The 24,588-nt window shown below is 35.7% G+C and overlaps 1 protein-coding gene across 44 annotated transcripts in view; it reads left to right on the forward strand.

Moving 5' to 3' along the window:
• Positions 1–24,588, forward strand: part of RIMS2 (regulating synaptic membrane exocytosis 2) — a 447,523-nt gene that overhangs the window by 62,698 nt on the left and 360,237 nt on the right. For all 44 annotated transcript variants that reach the window (XM_088177854.1, XM_088177865.1, XM_088177882.1 and 41 more), the window contains one exon: positions 23,255–23,465. In XM_088177854.1, coding sequence (XP_088033980.1) covers positions 23,255–23,465 — 211 coding nt within the window. The remainder of the gene's footprint in view (positions 1–23,254; positions 23,466–24,588) is intronic.

Genomic DNA, 24,588 nt, shown 5'->3' on the forward strand with positions numbered 1-24,588 from the left:
AAGTGTCATACAGGAATGTACAGACACTAGCAAGGAAGCACTTTCAAGAAATTGTCACACTGTTAGGCTTTGGTAAAATCTCACCTGGAATGGCATACCCCTCAAAAGTTATGTGTAACAGTTGTAATTCAGTGGAGAGTAATGGGAATGAAAAATTAGGTGTCTAAAAACATGATATGTGTTAGGAAAGAATCAAACACGAGTTAATTCAGCCTTCTGAAGAGAAAATCCCAGAGAATGAAGGAGATGGATAAGTCTTTTAAATTACATAGAATATTGTTGAAAAATGGAAGGAAATTATCACTTTTCCATGTTCATCTCATGGTGAAGCTGAAAAGTAGTACACTAAAGTTGCATTAGGGAGGACTAAGCATGGCAGGGACAGCCTTCTAATGGAAAGAAAGCTTAAAATGCTTGTGTACTTTGTTTAGGACTTGAGTGGAAGCTGTGAAAATCTTAAGGAGAAGGTTTGGCAAATATCTGTTCAAAGAGACACAAGTCTAGCTGGTCCTGTGCTGGAACAAGAGAATGGACTAAGTGACTTTCAAAAGTGTCTTCCAGCACTGCTTATTTGTGGTAATTTCATTAAAGTATTAATTATCAGGATTTATTTTTGTGATTATTGTAAACTTTCAGGGAGAAAATGAAACAGAAATACTAATGGTGCAACTTTTAAATTTTATTTCTTTTTCTGACATTAATGGCTTGCAAAGAAGTGTTGTACTGGGGAACACTATGGGACACTGGGAAGGTGATTAAATGTCTGTAGAAACTTTTACAGCAATTCATACATGTTAGGATATTTTCCACTTGAAATCGCTGTCAGTATGAGTCTAATTTCAAGATATATCTGATTGTCCACCTTTGCTGATGAAAAAGCTTATTTACAGTGAATCTAGGGAGGACAGAATGTGGTGAGTGATAGCAGAATAGGAATTAGTAGTGTCTGAAAAGAAAGTATCATATTACAGATTTCACTTCTGCTCTGGAGAAGGTATTTTTGTAGAGCTATTGACCATGTGCCCTTATGGGCAGAGGTAGTCTGATGCTCTTGAATGTGAGTTCTGTACCACAAAATCACAGAATGGCTGAGGTTGGAAGAGACCTCTGGAGGTCACCTTGCCCGGCCCTCCTGCTCATGCTGGGTCACCTATGGCCATTGCTTACAACTTGTACAGCTGGATTTTGAATATATCCAGGGATGGAGACTTTAGAAAATCTCTGGGCAAAAGACACATGTGCTAGTGCTTGGTCATCCCTAGAATGAAAAGTGTTTCTCTCTGCTCAGAGGGAGCTTCCTGCACTTCAGTGTGTGCCTATTGCCTCTGATCCTCTCACTGGACACTGCTGAAAAGAGCCTGGATCCAGTTTCTTTGAACCCTTCCTTCAGGTATTTGTATTTATTGGTAAGATCTCCCTGAATTTTGTCTTCTCTAGGCTAAAAAGTTCAAGCTCTCTGTCATGTGAGAGATACCTCAGTCCCTATCTTTTTGGCCTTTTTCTGGACAGTCTGTAGTATGTCCATGTTTCTCTTTAACTGGGGTGACTGGAACTGGACACAGAACTCGAGGTGTGGCTTCACCAGTGCTGAATAAAGGGTAGGGTCACCTCCTTCTGCCTCATAGTAATGTTTTTGCCCAATACAGCCAAGAATGCTATTTGCTTCCCTTTCTTCAAGGCATGCTGGCCCATGTCCAACCTGGTGTGCACCAGGACTTCCAGGTCCTTTTCTGCGGAGCTGCTCTCCAGCTGGGCAGTTCTCAGCCTGCACTGGTGCATGTGGTTCCTCCCCAGGTGCAGGACTTTGCACTTTGCCTTGTTAAACGTTGTGAGATTCTGGTCAGCCTTCTCTCCAGCCTGTTAAGGTCCCTCTGGATGGCAACATGACCTTCTGGTATATCAGCCACTCCTCCCAGTTTGGTGTCATCCACAAACTTGCTGAAGGTACCCACTGCCCCATCATCTACATCAGTAAGGTATTGAACAGGACTGGACTCGATATTGACCCCTGGGACAAACCTCTAGGAACTGGCCTCCAACTAGACTTGATGCCACTGATCACTAAACATTTCTATTATGTCCCATGCAGTCTATTATATTTCGTATGGTTATCCCTTTAAGCTGCAGTGTCAGAGTTTTTCCTTTTATGATAGGATCTGCTTCTGGTCATCATTGTTGTCTTATCTCATTTTAAAAGCCCGATTAGATCTTTTTTAGTTAACAGTGATCAGCATCACAATATGCAAAATATGGGAGGTCTGTATTTTTAAGCAGTGATCTAGGAAAGTTTCTAACGTTTGCTGCTTAAAGATATCCAAATATTGAAAAGATGGTGGGTTTTTTTTCCCTTTACCCATAAACGTTTTTGCTCATTTTCAGGCTGGAAATTTGGTTGCTTGCTAAGAACTGTTAGAGGTCCATAATAGAATTTGACAGTAGAAATTGAGCCTCTCTTCCTTTGATAGTTATGAGCACATTAATGAACAGTAGACAAAATACAGTCAGCATCAAAAGTCATTAAACAAAATGCTTTATGTAGCGAAATAATTTCTAAAGAAATACATTTTTCATTGTCTTTTTGTACTTTCACTAGACTTATTCTAGGACTAATTCTAGGAGAAAGTTAAATGTACATTGCTTAACATAACATGGCTATTTTTTCTGCTAAAAATGGCTTTTCTATAAATAGATATTTGTTTTTTCTAGAAGTCATGTTGTCACTATAAAGAAATGAAGACTGAAAATTACTCTAAGATGATATGCAATAAAATCTTTTTCTGCATATTTTTCTGCAAATTAAATTGTCTATTGTGGTATACCAAGTCAGCAAAACAGTAAAATTTTGTGTTTATAAGAATTTCTAATGAATTCTGGTTAAAATAGATTGACATTTCTCCAATACTTAACATAAATCAATGGACCATTAACTTTGAATTCTAAATTTACTGCATAAAGAATGTCTGCCAATCACTAGGTAATCTTTGAATGTCTTCAAATTATCTAGTGGACATGTGATAGCAAGCCCACATCAACAATTATTTAATACAATTAACACTATAGATATATATATACAGTGGGTTTATTTGCAGTCAGTGTAGTTCCTGTTCAGAGTGTTTTTTAATAGAACTTGTTGAAAACAACACACTCCACTTGAAAGAATAATTCCTGGAAAGAGAAAAATAGGTCTCTGCAGCCAACATGCTTGTGACACTGGAGTCAAGAAAAGTATAACATTCTAGTGTATTTGTTTTCTTGGCCAGTAAGATGATAGATAGATAGAAAACAGAGTAAATGAGTTAAATATAATTTGCAGTCTATAAGAAAAACCGGTGCAGGGAGATTGTAGCTATTTCAAAGTAAAATAGAAATCCACAAAAATAGGTCTTAACTATGAAGCTGGTTTTGTCTCTATAATACAGTAAATATGAGGTACCAAAACAACTTCTGTTGTTTGATTCTGATGACTTATTACATCTCTTACTGACACTCTTAAATTTACCATCTGCAACATGACATGATAGTTGCCTGACTGTATGATTGCCCTGGACCTTTTGTGTCAAAATATTTCATATGAGAAAAAGTTATTTATCTGTTGGATTGCTCACAATCTTAATGAGGTTAAGATACCCTTTCAGTGAAGAAATGGCTTGTTAAGCATTGAAACCAGTTGCCTAAGGAAGAGAAGGACTCAGCATCCCTGGAAGTGTTCAAGGAATGACTGGATGGGGCACTTAGTGCAGTGGTTTAGCTGCACAGTGGTGTTCAGTCAAAGGTTGGGCTCCATATTGGAGATCTTTTCCAAGCTTAATGATTCTATTAATATAGTGGAACTCAGTTTTATCAGCAGACAATAAACATGTTTGGAACAAGTAAATATAGTGAGCATAAGAAATAGATTTCTGAATTGTAACTCAACTGATCTATTTTAATCCTAAAACTTACATGGATTTATAATTCAGCAGAACTACGGAATATGATTAATTAAAAAAGAGTAGATTCTACTTTTTAATAAAATAATAAAGTTTATTAATAAACTTTATTAATAATTAATTACAAAAAGAGCTGGGAAAATGTAAGAAAACCTATTGTCTCTTTGTGAAAGATAGAACTAAACTTCAATCAAAAACCAAGTACTGTGGTATAATGAAAAATTCCTTGAGGATCTAGGGTTATGAAAACAGGCTTGCATATAGAAAGAATACAACCAGAAATACTTAGCTGGCCAGCAGTTAGCATTATGGGTAAGGAAAAGGTAAAAGAAGTGCTCCAAAGTGACATAATCTGTGTTTATATACTTAAATAATAAATTGAATAAAAGAATAATAGAGAAAATATCCACTTTTTTATAAGGTGGGGCTGAATTGGAGCTATATCTGACCTATTTTGTATACTAAAATCTCTGGATATTGTGTTATGCATCAGAAGTAGTAAAACATTATATGATTGAAGAAGAGTGTTTCTACATGCATGTGCATGGAGGTGTAAGGTGATGCTTACTAGACAATACAGACTGCAACACATTAATATAGAATAGCTCCTAAAAGCTTAGTGGGAGGTATTTTCACTCTAATTTTTGCAATTGCTCCAGGTTTGTGAATGTCACAGGCTGTGGCACTACTAATATGCTGACAACATCCTGATTTGAACTGCTTTCAAAAAGAATTAGACAGTACCCCTAGAGGGATGACAGGTTGTCTGAATGAGATAAGCAAATAGATTTAGAAAATGCTGTCTTAAGCTTAACTTAAACAAGACAGAAGTGATACTCTTATAATAAGAGCAAACCATGGTAAGCCTGCAGCTGAATCAGCGGCCTCAGTTTCCAATGCAACATTTAGGACAGAGGCAAAAGATGTTCTTGCAGAACATAGAGGCTATACACTCATTTTGGCATTAACTATAACCTTAATGAATGCTTTAATTTTTATTTTCCAAAGAAGAATTGTGCATTTAATTCTGTGGAGAACTAAGGATAAAAAATCATGCATCAATTGATATGATTTATCAAGTCTTGTGATTAAGAAGGTCAAAATCTCTAGAGAAGATCAGATCCCAGCTGCTGCACTCTACTGTCTGTACATTATTCATGATAATTTAATGTCATTCTCCTTAAAATGACTGGGCATGTTATATTCTGTGAGTGGAAGTGACGTGAACCCTATTTTACATGCAATAGTACTAATTCCAATTAAGATTATTCCAAGAAGTGGAATAAGATGATTTTTACTTGCTAAATGAAATCTGAACTGTTTTTTTTTTCTCTCATTTGCCAGGGACAAAACTGGCAGAGGGGTGGCTTTTATTGCTGAGGGACTCTGACTAAACTATAGTGAAAATATGAAAAATTCAGATAATTATTAATTGTTGAAAAATATAGATCTACATTATAGACAATATTTTTTAATTTAGAAATGGCTGTTCAGTGCATCCACAGTTGCTACTAGGTATAGAGGTTTCTTTATGATTATCTATACATTTTCAATCATTCATGGGCCATAAGTTTTTATTTATGTCAATTTGAGGGAAATTCAAGTCTGTGGAACTTTGAGATGATAACTTTTTTCTTTTAACCAAGGAAATATTGCAATAAGCAACATATTCTTAGCTTTCATATAGAGTTTCTATTTTGATAAAATCTCAGTCACATTCATGGAGGTGACTTGGCAGAGACTAAGCAAAAGACTAGACTATCTTCTGGTTCTTATGTTTTGTTAGATTGATAGGAAATTTTATCAACTTTTTAAATACATTCACCTTTCTCTTCAAGCAGGGAACAAAACAATTGTCTTCTCATAACTGGATAGAAAATAAAAAATACATGTGTGATATTACACTGATGAATTGTGGTCAGGTTAACGACTCTCACTGTGAACATAACAAATACCAAAGTCTGAATTTCCATGGAGTTTATATTATCTGACTCACTTTGCATGGCATGCTTTATGCCATTATTTGCCCTCAGGTAATTTTTCATGTTGAATTAATATTCCTATTAGGAATATAAGCCCAGCACAAAAAACTTTATGCTATAGAACAGCAGTTAGGGTGCTTGAAACTGAAGGGAAGCTTGGGAATTCAGCAATTATAGACAGAATTGTAGTCTGAAACCTAGCAGAGAAAACCAGAATGTACAGCCAGGCTGTGCTCGGTGTACCTGATTTCTGGGCTCCAATTAGTTGTGACAATTCCTTTTAATAAAATAAATTTTTTTTTCATAGACTATCTTCTTCAAACTCAAGACTTCTGTTTTTTTTCTAGTTTAAAGATTTTATCTCTTTGGCAAGTTCCCAATGTATTTTATTTTGGCTCTCTGGGATGCTCCACTCTGTTACAGTCTTCCTCACCATGGATATTTGTTATTTATGTCAATATTTTGTATATTCTAAACACTTTAAATATAAGGTAATACTATTGGAGTTGAAGAATAGATCAACACATTATAGTGTTTTCTGCATTATCTAGTTTAAAAATGTCAAAATAAATGGTTATAGGTAAGTGCTCTTCTTTTTGGTTGAGTTTTCCAAAAGGAAGTAACAAGCTTAACAGTCAGAATCATAAAATCAAAGGATATTGGAACTAGTTAGACTTGAATGGAACTGATCTGTCTTCCCTGAAGCCATGCTTCTGTGAGTCATGCAGCCCCTCATAATACTGTAAATGCAGAGTATGTTCAGGATGCACTCACACAAGACAGCAGAGTTGAGTGTCTGTTTTCATCACTTGGGAAAAAATAATTGCAGTTGACTTGGGCTTGTTTTAGCATTCCAGCTTCTGTTTTTACATGAAAACTGCTGACTTGATCTTTTTGGTGTGTTCAGTGCTTGTAATTAGGCTCACCTGGTATTATAGCTAAGAGCTAATTTCTTCAGGGATGATTCTCTAGACCTTTTGCACGAGACTGTGGATCAAAACATTACTTTGGTACCTCTCCTTGATAAATTTCTCCTTATCCTCTTCCTTCTATCTGTTTCATCCTTTCAATATTTTACATGAAAAAACTCAGCAAACTTTGGCTTTTACCAAAGAGGAATAACCTCCCAGGGTGTTTAGGTTATTGAGTATCACACATCAGTAAGGGTATAACTAATATAAAGGTGCTAACTTGTATAGTTTTTTGAGAGCAGTGTCTTTATCCCAGCGTAATCCTTGATTTGTTTTTTTTTTTTCCATATAAACTGTTAGTAAGACAACATGAGGGAAAGGTACCTTTATTTCTTCTGCTGTATAGGCTACTGAGTGATTGGGAAATTTCTGGAAATAACTAGAAGTTTCTTAATTATTGTATTAATTGGGAAGAGAGTTGATGAAGAATGTCAGATGTATAAAAGTTTATTTAGTACTAAAACATAACTTTTCCTGAAACAATCAAAGTAGCTTTACTGATGACTTTTAACTGTTTGTGTCAAATACATCAGGCTTCTTAAATCAGCAGTCATTGGTGCAATAAAAAAAATTTCAAAGAGTAGTTTTAATGAAAAGTAATTTAATATAAAAAATATTTTAAATATTTTTATTTTGTACCGTGGATAGAGCTATCAAGATAAGAGATAATAAAAAATGCTGAATATTCAGGAAAGAGGAGAGATTCAGTGATCATGACTGAATCAATTGTAACACCATAACTGCATAAATACCCTCAAGATGTTGGATTGAATTCTTGGAAAGTCAACAGCTACATTCACGAACCAATACCAAATTTCAGAACCAGGAAACAAGTTCTGAAACAGTTAATGCCAGAAATGGATCTGGTGAATACCTTCAAACTCCGAGTTTCTTTGTACTGAAAATATTTGGTACTTCACAAAGGCTACCTGTGTGGTCTAAGCCATGCATCTTAAGGTTTGCTACTGAATGCAGGTACTGAGAGTAGTCTGCACCTCTGCAGTGACTTCTACAAATGACCCAGCTGTGGGTAGCACTGAGTGCTGGCACAGGCACTGCCAGCTGCTAAGGATACCAGTGGAAACAGTGATGGTTTTCACACTAAGTTTCACATAGCAGTGATTATTTTTGCTTACTTGCAGGTTGAAAGCAGAGCCAGACCTGTCAGTCAACAGCATCTGGGGAATTCCTGTCCCCTGGAGTCGGAAAACACAATTAGGCTTGCTGAAAATGCAATTAGGCTTCCCAGCTGCAGAGCTTTTCAGATGAGAGTTCAGTAATGTTGGTTACATGCTTTTAAACTCCCAGCTTCTTTCAACAACATTTCTGTTTAATTGATAGCTATGAGTTAATGCTGTGTTTGTCTTTGGGAGGGTTTATTCTCTCACTTGTGTACTTTTATTTTGATGTATTTGCAGTGGTTGATTGTGATAAAATTTTCAGAGTGAAGATGAGTAAAGTTATTATCACTGTTGTCTTGTTTTACTCCTTTGATAAGGAGTAGTTGTATTTTCTGAATTAATTATATAAAAATATAATTAAACATTCATTCCTTAATTGAAGAGTTGTTGTGGGGCAGCAAGGCTAGAGGAAATTATTTAAGGCAGGAAAGGATTAGACTGATTTAGAAAGGCTGACTACAGGACGTGGAGCTCTGCCATGTTTGCTTACAGAAGACATACTAGATGAAATTGTCTTTTATCACCAGGAGAAGATTTTTGCTATGTGGTGGTAGTATTAGTCACTCTAGTTCTGGTTTTAGAGATTTTAGGACAATTGAACAGAAAGTTAGAATGTTCAGGTATACTCCAAAAGGAGGCCAGTCCACAAAATAGTTATATCATCAAACCCTCTCTCAGCTCTTCTTGTTTACAGTGAGTGTACATTTTTTACTTTTTCAATATCCTTTCCATTTGCTATTACTTGTGCACTCATGGGTGCTTTCTGCGATGGTAGTAGAAGTAATATTGATTGAAAAAAAGTAGGAAATTTACTTATCTCTTCCAAAAGATGTTTTTCTGATTATGTTCTCTATAGAGAAAAAGTTGAAGTAAATTCATAGTGATGTGGCTCCTGGAGTATCTTGGACTCAGAACAAACACAGACAGATGGTGCCAGAGTGAGTTGATCAGAAGCCTGGGGTGAGGAGGAATACTACTGGGTACAAAATCTCATCTATGAATAACATTAACAGACGGTGAAGATTCTCACAGAGCAAAAAGAGGCACCGTCACAGGAACAAAAATCCAGTTTTTTCTGAGGCCTTTTTGGAATTTGGATTTGTCACTGACATGTTTCAATTACTCCAAAATATGAAAGTTTGTCTAGTTATTAACTCAAGTTATTCTGTCTACATGTCACCTTCTTCTCATCCTTTAGGAAGTTTTGCATCCACTTATATATTCTATTTCAACAGTTGATTAGCAAGAATAGATTTATTGTAAGAAATGGATTTTCTTGTTTCAGTGTGAGGATATTAAGCAGAGAGATCTTTGCTTTTTTTATCAGGACAAAATCTCAGCAGGCCTCTAATCTCAGGTGTACTTTATCCATATATACACACTATGTCAGAGAACAATTTTGGAACAGTGCTGGACACCCCCTTCTCCCAGTCTTGTGCTGAAGACCTAAACAAGTTTTGTTTTTTCTAATGCAGTGTTCACCAACTGGGTGAAAACCACTGCTACTTGTATGACAAAAATCTGATTAACAGGTAACTTCAGAAACAGCAGTGTGTTGTCTGTTTCAAGATTAAATGAGAATTTAAAGTAGTAAGCACACTGTAGTCATATTTCATCATATCTGGTGATGTTTCTGCATTCTTCTCTTTACAGCATTTATATTGAATTTCTTAAGAAAATATTATGCTATGTGTTCTGTTGGAAATATTGTTTAAAAGATTAGTTATTGGATTTGGGTCTCCAGTGTATACATTTCCCATATCCTAGCTGTTACAAGGTTAATTACCTATGTACACTAAATGAATGTTCTTTCTTTGCTTAGACATGTGACATTGATAAGCTGTGGTTATCCTAGGATCACCACTTCATCTCCTGGTGGTTTGTTCAGGTATAGGCTGTGGTATCACAGTCATGCCTTTACCTCTCTTGATTCTACATTTAGAGGCCAGAGGAAGATGAAAGTAAGATGTAGATATGATAAACTGCTTCTTTGGGTGTCCATATTTAAAGAAAGCTCTTGCTTCCAATGTTGGAAACTGACTGTTTTAGCAGCTTAGTTACAATAGCAGAAAGAATTGGAAATATATCAGTATTGCTAATGTTATCCTTGAATAGTGATGTCTGTTCAGTCCGAGATACAAAAGACACACAAAATAAGAATGGCTATTTATTTTGAACACGATTTATTTTGTACAGGTGGAATTGACCACTTTCTGCAGTAGGGAGGCTAATAAATATGCTTTCCCCCCAAAATTTTATTCCACCATGTCTCTAATTAGGATAGTAGATTTTTTACGATGTCATGGCAGTTGAAGGTATCTCTGTGAGAAAGAGCAAAAGGAAAACCACGTTGTAAAATAAGGCTTTCCTTCTGTCAGAGTCTGCCAAGTTTGATTTGCATTTTACCCACTCAGAGATTAGGCCTGCAGATCTTATTATTTAAAAAAAGAGGAAAAAAAAAGGCTTCTCAGCAACTTGCATGGTAGCATAACAATATAGTAATCTATGTGCCCTGATCAATAATGGAAAAAAATACAATGCCTAAACATAAGAACTATGATGCAGGAGAATAAGTGCTTGATGAGGACCAGAACTAAGACTTATTCTTGTTTACATGCAATGGTGCTAAAACAAACGTGAAACAAATCTGTTTATATTTACAACAGTATTCAGGCTTTGTAGGAAAGCAGATATTCACAGAGCTGTCAGTGTCCCTTCTCCCTCTGGTAGCTCCCAGGGGCTGCTGCTTCCTTCACTCTGTGGGGTTATGGGCAGCAGGCCAGCTGGTGGCCTCACTTCATTCTCTTACAACCCTCACGTATACCCAGTAACTCTGAGCTCTTAATGGTTAATTAATAGGCTTTAATTAAGAGGTTAAAGGATTTCAATATAGGATTAAATTCTGATCTTCTCTCTGACACTGATTAGTTGGGGTGGCTTTGTACAACTGCACTTATTTGGAAAACTCAAGCATTATCTGTCAGAAATAGTATTAGGTTAAGTAATATATACAGTTTTTGATGCACAAATTTATTATCTCTTGCCAAATACTTTTTATCAAATAATTGAAGTCTTAAATGAAAAAATACTGCTGCAACCTATATTGACATATTTTACTGAAAAAGTGCACTGAACTCCAACTTCACTTCTCAGAAGTAAAGGGGAGGTATGGAGGCATGGATTTAGGTATAATTAGTATGGGGAAAATCATTGCACACCTTGTTCACACACTTGCAAAAAGACCCTGCTGCAGGTGAGAACATCTGTCTCTCTAAGCTTCTTCCTCATAAAAAAATATTATATTAGCATGATGAAAGTTATTTGTGTTTTGGACTGACTTCCTGTTATTTTAAAAATATGAGCAGTATGGAAAATAAGTCTTCTGAGAATTGGCAAACTGTTTCAAGAGGCTCTCCCCCTAGAGTGCTGCTAGCACTGTGGCTTCACTGGTGCTACTTTTACAGTAAGAATACTGACACAGTCAAAACTAAGATGTATCAGGAATAATGGCAAACACCATGTCTGGTGGTGATTATTGAGCATCAGACATGTTGGTGTAGATTGCTTGGGTGAAGTTGAGACAACCTTGTGTTGAGCACAACCAAGACTTGCTTACGCTTGCTTTCCCAGCATTGCTCACATTTATTTCCTGTTTGTTAGAAAAGGAAAATTATCAAGATAGGAACACTCCTGTCACAGAAGTAAAAAGATAGGGCCTACTTAATAATTGAAAATGCTCATGAATGTTGTAAACAATGTGGAATGAACTCATTCTAATCATGATACTGCAATGTCAGGAGGTGTTACATTTCGGAGCCGAGACAGTCTGACCTATTATTTAGCATGTCTTTATTTTGGCTATGTGTGTAGTTGTCCAATGAAAAAGTAATTTTTCCTTTCATAGTGAGGATAAAAACATTTATCACAGTACCTTAGTTATTTTGGACATTTCTAAAACTACAGGGGTGAAGTGAATGGCTTCCTGTGGTAAATCAACAGGAGATACAAAAAAAGTAACCCGAGTGACTATGAGAAATACTATCTCTGCTGGAGATGCCCTTTATAAATGTAATAATGTTGCAATGTGCTTAATTGCCAACAACTGAAGTAGCCTCTTTTCCCAGCACATTTGGTACATACTGTATCCCTTTAAAAAGAAATTTAGAATAAAGTTAATGAAAGCATCATTTGTGAAAACAAGTAAAATCTAGGATAAACTCTGAAACTAATTCTGAGTGAATAATTTAGCTAGAACAGTAATTAGTATACTTTTAATAATAAAACTGTATAAAAATAATTTCTACTAATTAAAATGTTTTATAAATTTGCCTCAGATTCCTTAAAACTGATATTTAATAGAATTCCTAAAACAAATAGCGTCAGCAAAAATGTAGAGATAACCAAGGGGTAACTAGATTTCTAACGTTTTTACATTATTGTAATATTTCTGCTTCAAAACAGCATTCAAGTAAATCAGGAAGAAACATGTAACTATAAAAATCAGCATGCTTTTATCAGCATAGATACAAAAAGTAGAATGATAGGATACAAATAGACTGTAAAAGGAAACTTTAATGGGAGCCAAGTGTATTTCTAGGAGTTTAGAATTTTTGTCTAGAGTATGAAAACCTGTGTACATCCTGTCTCAGCTGTGTATGGAATATATCCCAATAGGAGTCTTGAGTTTTGCATAAAGCTCATAACATAGTAAGGGTGCTGCAATAGCTGCAAAATAATTCTAATTCTAGATAATAAAGTACTTTTCTCTTAAAGAAAAAAATAGTTGTGAGATGTTATTTCCTTTCTGTTCAGTGAGGAGCTCTGACCCGTTTTTTTTTTTTTTTTTAACCTGGGGATCTTTTGCACTTGATTGACCCAGAGGTCTAAAGACACTTTGGTTTTTGGTTGGGATTTTTTGATAGACAACTGCAAATGGTGGTAGTTGAGAGTGTCATGATTCTGGATGTGTATAATGCTATGCCTGATGTGCTTATTTTACAGCAATATATAGGCTACAGATCTTCCCTGTCTCTTGTGCCTTCTCTTATAGAAATTAAGGACAGATGCTGGTTGTCATCAATGTGAGACTGAATACAGAAAGGTTCAATATTCCTATGCAGTTTCTGAAACTCCACTTTCAATTGTCCAAAGTGCTTAGCAGCAGTAGTACATGATAATATTATGTCATCAGTAGAACTGAAGATTCAAATAGTGTCACCTATGGTAAGGTGTCCCTGATGGAGTCGTTTTTATTATCCAGTGAAGCTTGAGCTCATGTTGTATCATTACCCTTAAATTGAGAGAGTTCTAGAAGTTTCCTTCTGTCATTATGATTATTTTTCCAAACTTGAGATACAGTTGTCTTTGAGACAATAGTTTTTTCCTATCAGAATTGGCAGAAATTATTGAAGTGAAGTTGAAGGTATAGTTACAAAAATTGACCATAATTATCTGTAATTTCTACAGTTCCTAGCAGCTTGCTTTTGCCGTAAGTTCAACTGCTTCCTCCTGATCTTCATTGTCAGCTGAGATTTGGTTCTTAGAGCTTCAGCACTTTATCATAGCAGCTCTTTTGGGATAGTGTGGATTGCAAACACAGGGACAAGGCCATGGAACTGGAGATAAAATATTTTTAACTGCATGAATGCAGTTGTGCAATGAACTTGGATAGTTTCCTTGGAGAGTCAGGCACTTTTTCAATTACAACTGGCATGGTTAATCTTACTTTAAATGAGACCTAAAATTACCTGGGAGCTGTTGGCCTTGTCACAAGGGTAAAGAGCAGAAGGAAAGCTACCACTGTAGTGTGTAACAATATGGATTTAGTTTACCTGCTTGATGCTTAAACATTAAAACCAGAGTCATTCTGATATTTCCAGTACAGCAGGAGAAGGTAAAAAATTAGATAACAAAATCTATTAGAGGAAAAATGAAGAATTTTTTAATGGAGAGAGAATTAAAAATGCAGCTAAGAATGTTTATTTTAGAGGCAAATGAGAAAATTGTGCTAGGAATAGACAGACTCACAATGGTTTAAGAAACTATTTTCTAATTGTGAGAAGCTATGGAGAATGAGGAAAAATACCCCAGTGTAATCACCATAATATTTGCATGAAAGTTGTAGAAACTTGTATTGCAACATAAGATTTTAAATAAGATCCAGAAAAGAGTAATTAGAGCCTTCTTAATTACATTGAAATAAAACAGAGTGGTGTGAAAATATTCAAACCAGAATGATATTACAGAATCCGTTGTAAAGTAGTTTCCATGTGGACTTAAAAAGGAAACTTGTTTACAGGTTGCTCCTCTCATAACTATCAGCTATGGAGAAATTAGGGAGCTTTGAATGATTTGGCCATTAAACTTTTGGAGCAATGTAGTATTATCTTTAAGTGCCTATATTTCTTATTGCTAAAGAAGTGTTGGAAAAGATCTTGATAAACTGGATATTTTACTATGTTGTCTGTTTAAAAGTAGTTGTGACCTTCTAGCATTGTCTATTATAGATTGTAAAAGTAGAATAAACAATTCAATAAAAGATGAATTTTAACAAACAATTAGCAAGTTACCACTTCTCAATTTAATCTTGCAATTAGTTTGTACTTCTGAGGAAAAGGTAGAAGCAAGTATCTGTTGTTCTGAGGAAAACTGGAAGTAACAGGTACAGCCAGAAGCTCCCCACTTCCTTTTTGTGCATCTTGCCTGGCTTTATCTCTATCATTAGACTCGCACAGAAATATGATAACATTATTTGTGTCAGTCCTTTTTAGTCCATATATTCATCTTCTTCATGTTCACTTTTTCTTGTGTTCACAGGACTACTCTACTTAGCTGTTGTTCCCTGCTCCCCAGTTAACAAAGCAGTTTCATTGCTGCTAATAAACAAAGTTAATAAACAAAGGCTGCAGTTGTATTCAATACTGAGCATTATAAAGAAAAAAAAATAGGTAAGGTAATTCTGTCTGTTCGAGATAGGCTTTTTGTCTAGCTGGTGTGTTTTGTTGATTCATTTACAGAGTCATATCCTCATTTAGTAAAGCACAGGGGCTTTTCCCCCCCACATTCTTTCTTGTATTTTTTTTAAACTGAGACTCTGAATGTATTAAATAAAACTAGAGTCAGTGACATGACTTTATCTGTAGTTAAAAATTTATTTAGGGTCATACCAAATTAAGTAATTCATTCTGATGTCAGGAAGAGTGCAATGGGAGAATATTTTGTCTTTTGTGAGGGAGGTCAAATAAGCTGTGAACAAAATGTGATGCAGTGTGATCTGTAAGCCTTTGCAGAAAGCCCTAGTAAGTGGGGAAAAGAGAGAATGGAGCCAGGCCAACTTGAAGACATCATATTGGCCATATATTTGACTTCTGAGAATAGCCTGTTACAAGGTTCCCACCAGCAGAGAATATTTGGGTTCATTCTCCAGCATGAGGCAAATGATGTTAGGTCATAACAGGGCATCTTTACCCTGCTCCCTTGCATGGAAAAGAGAAACTGGAACAGACATCTGGTAGTTTTGGATGCTCATTAGCTCTGATATAGTTGGCTTTTCCCACTAAGTGAGCAGCAGCACTGGTATAAACCAAGGCAAGATCGTTTAGCAGCCACACTCCTTTCTTCCAATTCTCTTACCTTTTTTTCTTCTCTTCAGCATTTCAGGCACAGTCAGTGTAATTCACTTAAATTTAGAATATATATATGTGTGCACTTAGACTGAAAATGCATGAATTTTATGGTATTTTTTCAAGGACACTATCCAAAGACAGAATGTTCTATATGTGTGAACTTATTTTAACTCTGTGCCCTTTTTACCTAGGATTCCGATTTTGTCCATCTTGTGGTGTTTTTTGATGTTTGTTTTTAAAAAAATTCAGTAAGAGTATTATATTGCTAAATAAATACTTTGCTGATTGAGAGGGAGGTAGTATTTTTCTTAGTGTGAACAAGGTTAATTCTTTTGTAAGTATATCTTTCATCATGTTTAGGGCCTTCTTATTCTCTGACTAGTCAATTCTGTAGATCCTTTAAAGATCTTCTGCACTTAAAAGTATATCTTTTATCCTCTTTTATACAGAGGACACTGTTCCTCTCTATTTCATGTTAATGAATATTACAGAATAATTAAATTGCATATTCCTTAATAGATTAGGAAACATGAAAATCATGGGTTTTTTCCTAGGTAGCTCCACCTGTAAACCAACTCAAACCATAATAGGTGAAAAAGCTAACAATTTCAGATTTGTTTCTACTGACATTTTCAGGAGGATTTATTCTATGTTAAGAAAGAAGTCACAGTGAAATGTCTCATTATTTGACACTGCTGAATAGGCTGTTATTGTCATTATATGGCTTACGTTTAACCTTCTATATCTAAACAAAATACTTAAAATGCTAGGAAAAGTCTGTCTATTAACTTTTAAAGTGGGGAAATTGCATTTCCCACTTGAAAAAAAATAGTGTGGAGTTAATTTTTTGCTACTTTCTTCACTTAAACAGCAAAAAGTCAGATCGTTTGTGCCAAGTACAACTCACAGGAGAGACTATTCACACTTTTGAGATAAGCTTGGGAGTTGTTTCTGCATAGATTTCTTGGACTCAAGGCAGGTAGAAACTCAAATGAATTGGATTTTATGGTATCTTTCTGTTTTAGAAGAAAGCTTGTGAAAGTTTAGCTAAAACTGGTACTTTCAGCAGGAATCAAAGCATCTCTAATGAGCTCTTTTTGGTATTTTAGATTTCTCCTACTTATTGTAAATTCCAGTGCATAGATTAAAAAGTAGCATTTTTACTTGACAGTTATATTTTTAAGCCCTTTCAATTTGCACTCTGAACGTATTTTTTTCAGTCTCAAGTCTAAGCGTAGGCATTTCACTTAGATAGATAGGTGCCCCTGAAATTAAACCTACTGACAGTAGAAAACAGTTAATTTTTATTTGAGGGAATCAGACAGTTAGAAATAATACATCAATTCCAATGAGACAGTAGAGACCTTGCCAGCAAGAAAGTTAAAGTGCTGCGAATTGAGTGAATGTTTGTAGAGATCTCTGCTGACATCTACTTTCTGTCAATATTTTATTTTCACTGATATGAAAGCTGAGAACTGGATTGTGAATGGCTTCAATACTTTAGTTGTGTTATCTGCTTGGATATGATAACCCATTAGTTTAAAATAGAATTGGATGTGAGGTTTTTGTTTGAAGTTGGGTTTGAGTCTTTGGTTGCTAATAATTTTTCTTTATCTGGTAGACTTAAAGCAGAATCATGGTTTTCTGAAGAAGAGTTTTGTGTGATGCCCTTTCTAATATCAGTTCAGACTTCACGGTTCCAACATATTTCTGTTTTACTGCCTACACATAGCCCTATCAAAGCATAAACTCAAGGTTTTTCTGCCCTTTGAACTACATAGAGTTGAAAGCAAATGTGAGTTCATTGGTCAAACTTTGAGAGAGCTATTCTACAGTAGTTTATAGAAAACATAAAGAGCTGAGATTTTTGCTGTTAGTAAAAGTGGTCACTTTTTTCTTTTCAGCACTGATAAGCCAAATAGTTGTTGTTGAGTACTTTTCCTTATGATTCTGCTTGGGTTTATACTTCATATCTCTTGTCTGATTCCATAAAGACCTTACCAATTATGTAACAACAGAAATCTTCTTTGAAGAGAGACTCTGAACTGACCTCCTGCTCAAAGCGTGGTTATTGCCCAGACTCAGTTAAGGCAACTGGAACTCTATCTGGGCAAGTTTTGAAAAGCTCCAGACATAGTGATCCTACAGTGTCTTGGGACATCTTTTTTCAGTGCTGTATTGCCTTCCAAATGTACATGCTTCTTCTAATGTCCAGCCTTAACCCTCTCACAAAGTGCCATTTTAATGGCTTTTGCTGCTTGATTTGGGTTTTTGACTACCAGGAAGAATTTGGGTCTGTAATTTTTCTTTTCAGGTAATATTTAGATTAGATAGCTAGTTTCAGACAGGTGTTAAATCACCATTAAGTCCATTCCTCTTCTGTGGATTGAGCAAAGACATGATAATATTTTTTGTTGACAAACTGGACTTGTCAAACGTGTCCAGTTTGTCCACATCTATCAATAACAAGCAGACACCTACCTGGGCACAATAGTCCAGGTGCAGCCTTTCCAGTGCCAGTCAAAGGGAATAAATAACTTCCCTTAATCTGCTGCTCATACTATTGCAAATGTGGGCCCATATGTAATTTGTAATGCAAGCACACACACCACTGGCTCATTGCCTGGTTTCCACCCTATTTTCCAGAGGTTCTTATCAGTAGAACTGCTGTTCAGTCTGCTGTTTCTCAACCTCTTCCAGCACATGGGGTTTATATATCTGAGTAACAGCCATTAAGAAGTGGGTGTACTTAGTGACAGGTTAGCTGGCACTATTGTAAAAGCAGGAACTTCTTGTGTGCAGCACAGAGAAGAATGTCATATGCTACTAGACACCCAATGCCACCAGCATAAAAATTGTTGAATGAATGGACTTGGCAAAACTGAGAAACAAACCCTTTCTGAAGCCTGGATTAAAGCTACATCTGTGCTCTGTGCCTGGGAAACGAAATGAGACAAGTGCTACATCGGTAATAAAACTTTGAGTGAAGTGTATCCAGGAAATGAGAAGCGGCTTCTACACCTACATCTGTTCTAAACATCCTGGATTCCTCCTTAACAGTTGCTCTTCTAATAGTAAATTTTAAGCAGATTTAAAAATTTCAGAAAGATTTATGTGAACTTTTGGGAAGCAGGTATAGTTTCAGAACTTCTTGTCAGTAATTTTTTTTATAGTTTTGGTAAAATGCTGAAAGTTTTAGGGACATTTCTGGAGGGGAGGAGAAAATTAACACTTCTGTACAATAATGTCAATAATAAACTTGCTTTTCTTACTTGCCTTTGGCATGGGTCAGGAGAGACTCACAGTTTGCTGTTTTTTGACTGATACTGAATTTTTCATTTCGGGAATGATGTGGGCAGTCAGGAAAAGCAGAATTAAATAAACTCTGTTCCAAAACAAAGCAAGTATTCCAATATAAACTATTTCTTGATGCTGGCAGAGCAATCCAAGTTCTTATGAACAGTTGCTTTTCACATTGAGAAGTACTCTATGAAGTTATCTTGGATATGTTGATTTAAAAAAAAAAAGAAAAAAGCTTCCCTCATCATATAAGCCTCACGAACTTCACCACTGGAACTTCCAGCAGGTACAAGTGAGATTCAGGGAATTCTCACAAGAGCAGAACTTAATTACCAGTTTCCCAGATGAAATTTTCATTATCATTAGGTGTTTGTGTAAACTCATGACAACTTCTCATTTTCCTCTAAAATTTATAGGAGTTGTTAAAGTACATACTTGTATTTTTGAAAAAATATAGTAAAGGAGTTTTCATCGTGGATAAAATTTTGGCCTGAAATACAACTCATCTACAGAACCAATTTTTTCACTATTAGAAAGACATAGAGGTGCTGAAGTGTGTCCAGAGAAGGGCAATGAATTTGGTGAATGGTCTGGAGTCCCATGAGGAACAGCTGAGGGGAGCTGGTGGTGTTTAGCCTGGAGAAAAAGAAGTTCAGGAGTGACCTTTCTGCTCTCTACAGCTACCTGAACAGTACATGGCTGCAGCCATGTGTGGGTCAGGCTCTTCTCTCAGGTAGCCAGCGACTGGATGAGAGGACAAGGCCTCTAGTTGCACCAGGGCAGGTTTAGATTGGATATTGAAAAGAAATTCTTCATGGAAAGGGTTTTTAAGCATTGGAACAAGCTGTTCAGGGAAGTGTTTGAGTTACCATCTCTGCTGGTATCTAAAAGATGTGTGGATGTGGCATTTGGGGACGTAGTTCAGTAGTGAACTTGGCAATTTTTAAAATGTACTTCCTAAAATGAATACTCTATATTTTGTTTCAAGTATGCATATTCATCTCAGGTGGCTCTGCTTAGTAAGTAGAACACATATTGTGTCTAACTGAATATTTCATATAGTCTTGTTTTTGTTTAATTTTTTTCTGACAGCTATCAATTAATGTAATTTTCTCAGAACAGAAAAAGATGTAATAATGAACAGTTTTGGCAGATAAGTTGTTTCCTACTAGAAAATTACTGTGTATAACCTTGAAAAATTATGACCTTTACATAGATTCTTGTGCCCAAGAGGAAACACAAGTGAAATTATTTCAGTACATGAAGCTTAAGATTTGGCAAAAGCCTTGTGCTTTTTATGCATCAGTGAGACTAGTAAGCAAGTAATCATACAAACAAAGGCCGTAGATTATAAGGAAGCCACAAAACTGAATGTAGCCTAAAAATAAACTTGGAGTTCAGCATAGATAATATGCTTTAAATGAAGAATGCAATGTCAAGCAAAATTAAAAGGCAGGCAAGGTCTCAGGGACTACATGTGTTATTTGATGGAAAGAGGCCAGACTACTGACTACCAATTATATAGTGTTGTCAGTGTAAAATTCTGAAATATGCCAGATTTCCAGATTTCCAAATTTTGTTTTCAACTTCACTCAGCTCCCGCTTATTAGCTATTGGTAACTCGTGTCCTGCCCCATTCAACAAAGAGCACTCAACAGTGATCTTTTGAGGCAGGGAGAAGGCAGAGGAAGCCCCTTACTCCTGGCTGCCCTAATGGCTTTTAGGGCAATGCCAACTCTGCCATCCCTCTTGCAGAGGTCTCAGAGGAGCCTCTCTCCCTGCTGTGCTGCAGACCAGGGGGCTGGTGCAGGTGGGAAAGGGCTGACAGTGAGTGAAAAAGGAGCCACTGCTGTTTGGGAACCCATTGCTGGGCCTGAGGACAGCCCGTGGGCTCAGGATTGGTCTTGAAGTGACAGCAGCAGGTACACAGGAAAATTACACATGAGCAAATGAAGTAGCCCTCTTTGCCTCTTCCTGAGAAAAGGTCAGTGGCAGCTGGGAGCTCAGGCAGCAGGTTAGTACAGAAAGGCATGACTCCCACTGTTACTGTTCATTTTTTTTCTCTTCAGTCAGAGTCAGGATTAAAAGCACGAGAGATGGAATTTTGCATTCAGACTGTTGTTTATTCATTCTTATCTATGTTACAGTGAGTGCTACAGCACTTCTAGCTAACAAGCTAAAAATGAATAAATGTTGATGTATCTTGCTCACTACAAGGTCTTTTAAAGCCAAACAATCAAATTAAAAACTAACATCTATATTATTTTTGCTTTTGACCCAATGACCAAACACTTGGGACCTGCAGTGTGGCATTTTCTATCCAAATAAAAAGTGCCACCTAAACCCAAGAAGAGGAACAAGAAGGAGGAAAACCTCCACCCTAAAACCTTCCTCTTGTCCCATATCTATTACTATATTCTAAAACCCCAAATTCAAAATACACATCAATTATTCTAATTCTATCATTCAATTTTGGAAGCCTTCTCCAAGGCCTCAGGTCAAAAGCAGTGCTCTTTTGGGGGTCAGTGTGGGACAGCACAGAAAGTTCAAAACTCCTTGTTTCCAGGGTTCCAACATCCAGCCTCCTGTCTTTCCTGCTGGAGAGAGGCAGTTGCCTGCCTGTTCCTACAGTTCCTCTGAGGTTGAGTGTAAAGTACATTCTTAGTGGAGTTTTAATGAAAAACAAAGTCAATCCCAACAATCCTTGCCAAATGTGTGAATATCCGGGTAAATAACTGCTGGAGTTAATTTTGAACTTACTCGTGTAATATTTCTTTTGGTATGCACCTCTGAAAATTCTGATGAAATAGTTTTGTGTTGTTAATTTATATATGATCTATATAAGGGATATATTTATGCTTAAAGAAGTTGCTCCTCTGGATTAGTCGTTATCTAGGAAGTTATTTTTTGTTTTGTGTTATGACTTGTGTGTTTTTTATTAACTTAATCTCAAGATTCTCAAGAAGAATAATTATAAGGAAAAATAAATGCCTTTTGCAAATTTTTGTTTTATGTTACCTTTTTGATGTTTCATAAAAAGGGTTTAATTTTGAGTTTTGCATGAACTTATTCCAGGAACTAAAAAATCTGCCTTCATTAGATTAATAACTTTTAATTTACTAAACTTTACAGTCTCTATTGCAAAATTAGACAAGTTGAATTCCATGTTAAGAATTTAAATATCATTGTTCAGACTCCCTTAAATCATAAAGATCCAAAAGAAGAAACAAGTCAAAGTTCATTTTTTTTTTTTTTCTCAATGGGTTGGAAACTCTCATGATACGTAATGTCACCCTTCCCATCTTTTTCAGAATCTGCAAAAGCTAAAATATTATGGCTGTTTACAATGAAAACTAAATTTCCCATTACATCGTTTATCTTTAGAAATAGGGCTTTTGAGAAAAAAACCTACCATTATAGACCATGAAATGTCTGTAGATTTGGTCACCATGAGACACTTCCCATTATCATCTATTGAGATTTGATGATTGTGGACTCGGAAACATGGATGAATTAACATGATGGATTAACATTGCAGTTCTGTACACTCATGACCACTGACTGCATTTGGTTTTAGTTCTGGGAATAGATGGTAAATCTATGTGTGTATCTTAAGCAATTTTTCCCTGGATTTTACACCTAAGGCTGTCTTCTACTTTACATTTTACATGCAATGACAGTTCCTGTCCAATGATATGAATGGCTTAAATGATTTATAATAACTTGTTAAAATGAGGTAACTTATTATGAGCTTAAACCCAGTGATTGAAAAGTCATTGAAAAAGCCTTTTGGAATCATTATCCTATGCAGTATTGTTAGAGAAATGAAGATGAACTAGATCAAGAAATATTTGCGTCTCTCTGGTGGAGTTAGGTGAAAGTACACTTTCAAGAATGAATTAAGTTTTTTTTTTCCTCCTCCTAGCCAGTTTGCTGTTTAGTACCATGGGCTCTTGGATTGCTTATCCTGTGTTTCCAGCTGTTGTTTGTAGCAAACATCTGGTCCTATCCTAAAGCAAAGTTACATCTCTTTATAACAGCTGGACTGTGAACTGAATGTTATCAATGTTCAGCTTCCTCATAGAGTTTTGTTATAGTGAAAAATAAATAACTCCTGAATGTAACTCTTCTGGAGCATCATAAATTAAATGTATTTGCTTTACTACAGTATGTCTCTCTGATTTGTAAAAATTATTGCAATTTAATGGCTGTGAAGTATTTGTGGGTAAAAGTAAACAAGAACTAATCGTCTCTTCTCTTCTGCAGAAAATTACATCAGCAGTTTGAGATGTATAAGGAGCAAGTGAAGAAGATGGGTGAAGAATCACAGCAGCACCAGGAGCAGAAGGGTGATGCCCCAACCTGTGGCATCTGCCACAAAACAAAATTTGCTGATGGCTGTGGCCATAACTGTTCATATTGCCAAACTAAATTCTGCGCACGCTGCGGAGGAAGAGTGTCTCTGCGGTCAAATAAGGTATGGAGTTATGGGAGTTTAACAGCAGGCTTCTCCTGACCCAAGTATCTAATTCATTGCTTATGAACCTGAATCACATAACTACTGAAACAGATTTCCTCTAAGGAGACAATGATACCTGCTTCAGGGACTTTTAAGATATCTGTCCTTGCTTCCTGTAATTGCCAATTGCATATGAATTTGTGATTATCGCTTTTAAGTTAATGCATGACATTTTTTTGACTAACAAACTCATGCAAGTATATTTCTTTGATTGGAGAATGAGTCTCTATTTGAGAAACAGGAGTACATCTAGTGATCTAGTGATGCTAATATTGAGACATTGATTATTACAAAGTAGAGCAAGGACTTGTTTCTTTCCTGCTTGCCTAGGTTCCTCTGTACACTATTATTGTAAAATTAGTGTTAGAACATTATCCATGAAATATTAACGTGCTTTAAAATACTTATCTATTATACATATCCACACATATGCATATTTATATGTGCATACATATGCATATTTATATGTGCATACATGTGCAAATGTTAACCTATTTCTGGAAAATAATTAGATGCACTTACATAGATTGTTCTGTATATGCTGTTTATTGTATAAGAAGTGGTAAACCAGCAATCTGAATTCTTAAAAAAGCCGAATGATAGGGCAAAAAATTCAGCACAACTCATGTAATCACAGAAAACTCTTCTGAGATCATTTTACTTAATATTTTAGATATAATGTTCAGATCTGATACACAGAATGTTTCTCAGATTCTGACCAATACTTGTAGAAGATACATGGCAATATTCAAGAAGTATTATGCTAGTCTTTTGTGGAAATGTGTATTTTGTAAAAAATACAATATTTTAATGTTTATTCATGTAATTTCTCTAATATAATTTATTTCCATAAGTCATTTTTTTCAGTAATGTGCTCATTGCAAATACCATGCAATTGGTAAATATCTATTGTAAGGTAGGAGACAAGAGTATGCATGTTATGTATTTATTTGCCTAATATTGAAAAGTAGGTTTAAATAATGGAATGAAGTATTTGATTAACTGAGGATAGAATAATAAAAAATATAAAAATGTAATAATAGTTCCTGATGATTAAAGTAACTGAGATTATGTGTAAATG

The sequence above is a fragment of the Sturnus vulgaris genome, chromosome 1, assembly GCF_052056855.1.
Source record: "Sturnus vulgaris isolate bStuVul1 chromosome 1, bStuVul1.hap1, whole genome shotgun sequence".
NCBI lineage: Eukaryota > Metazoa > Chordata > Aves > Passeriformes > Sturnidae > Sturnus > Sturnus vulgaris.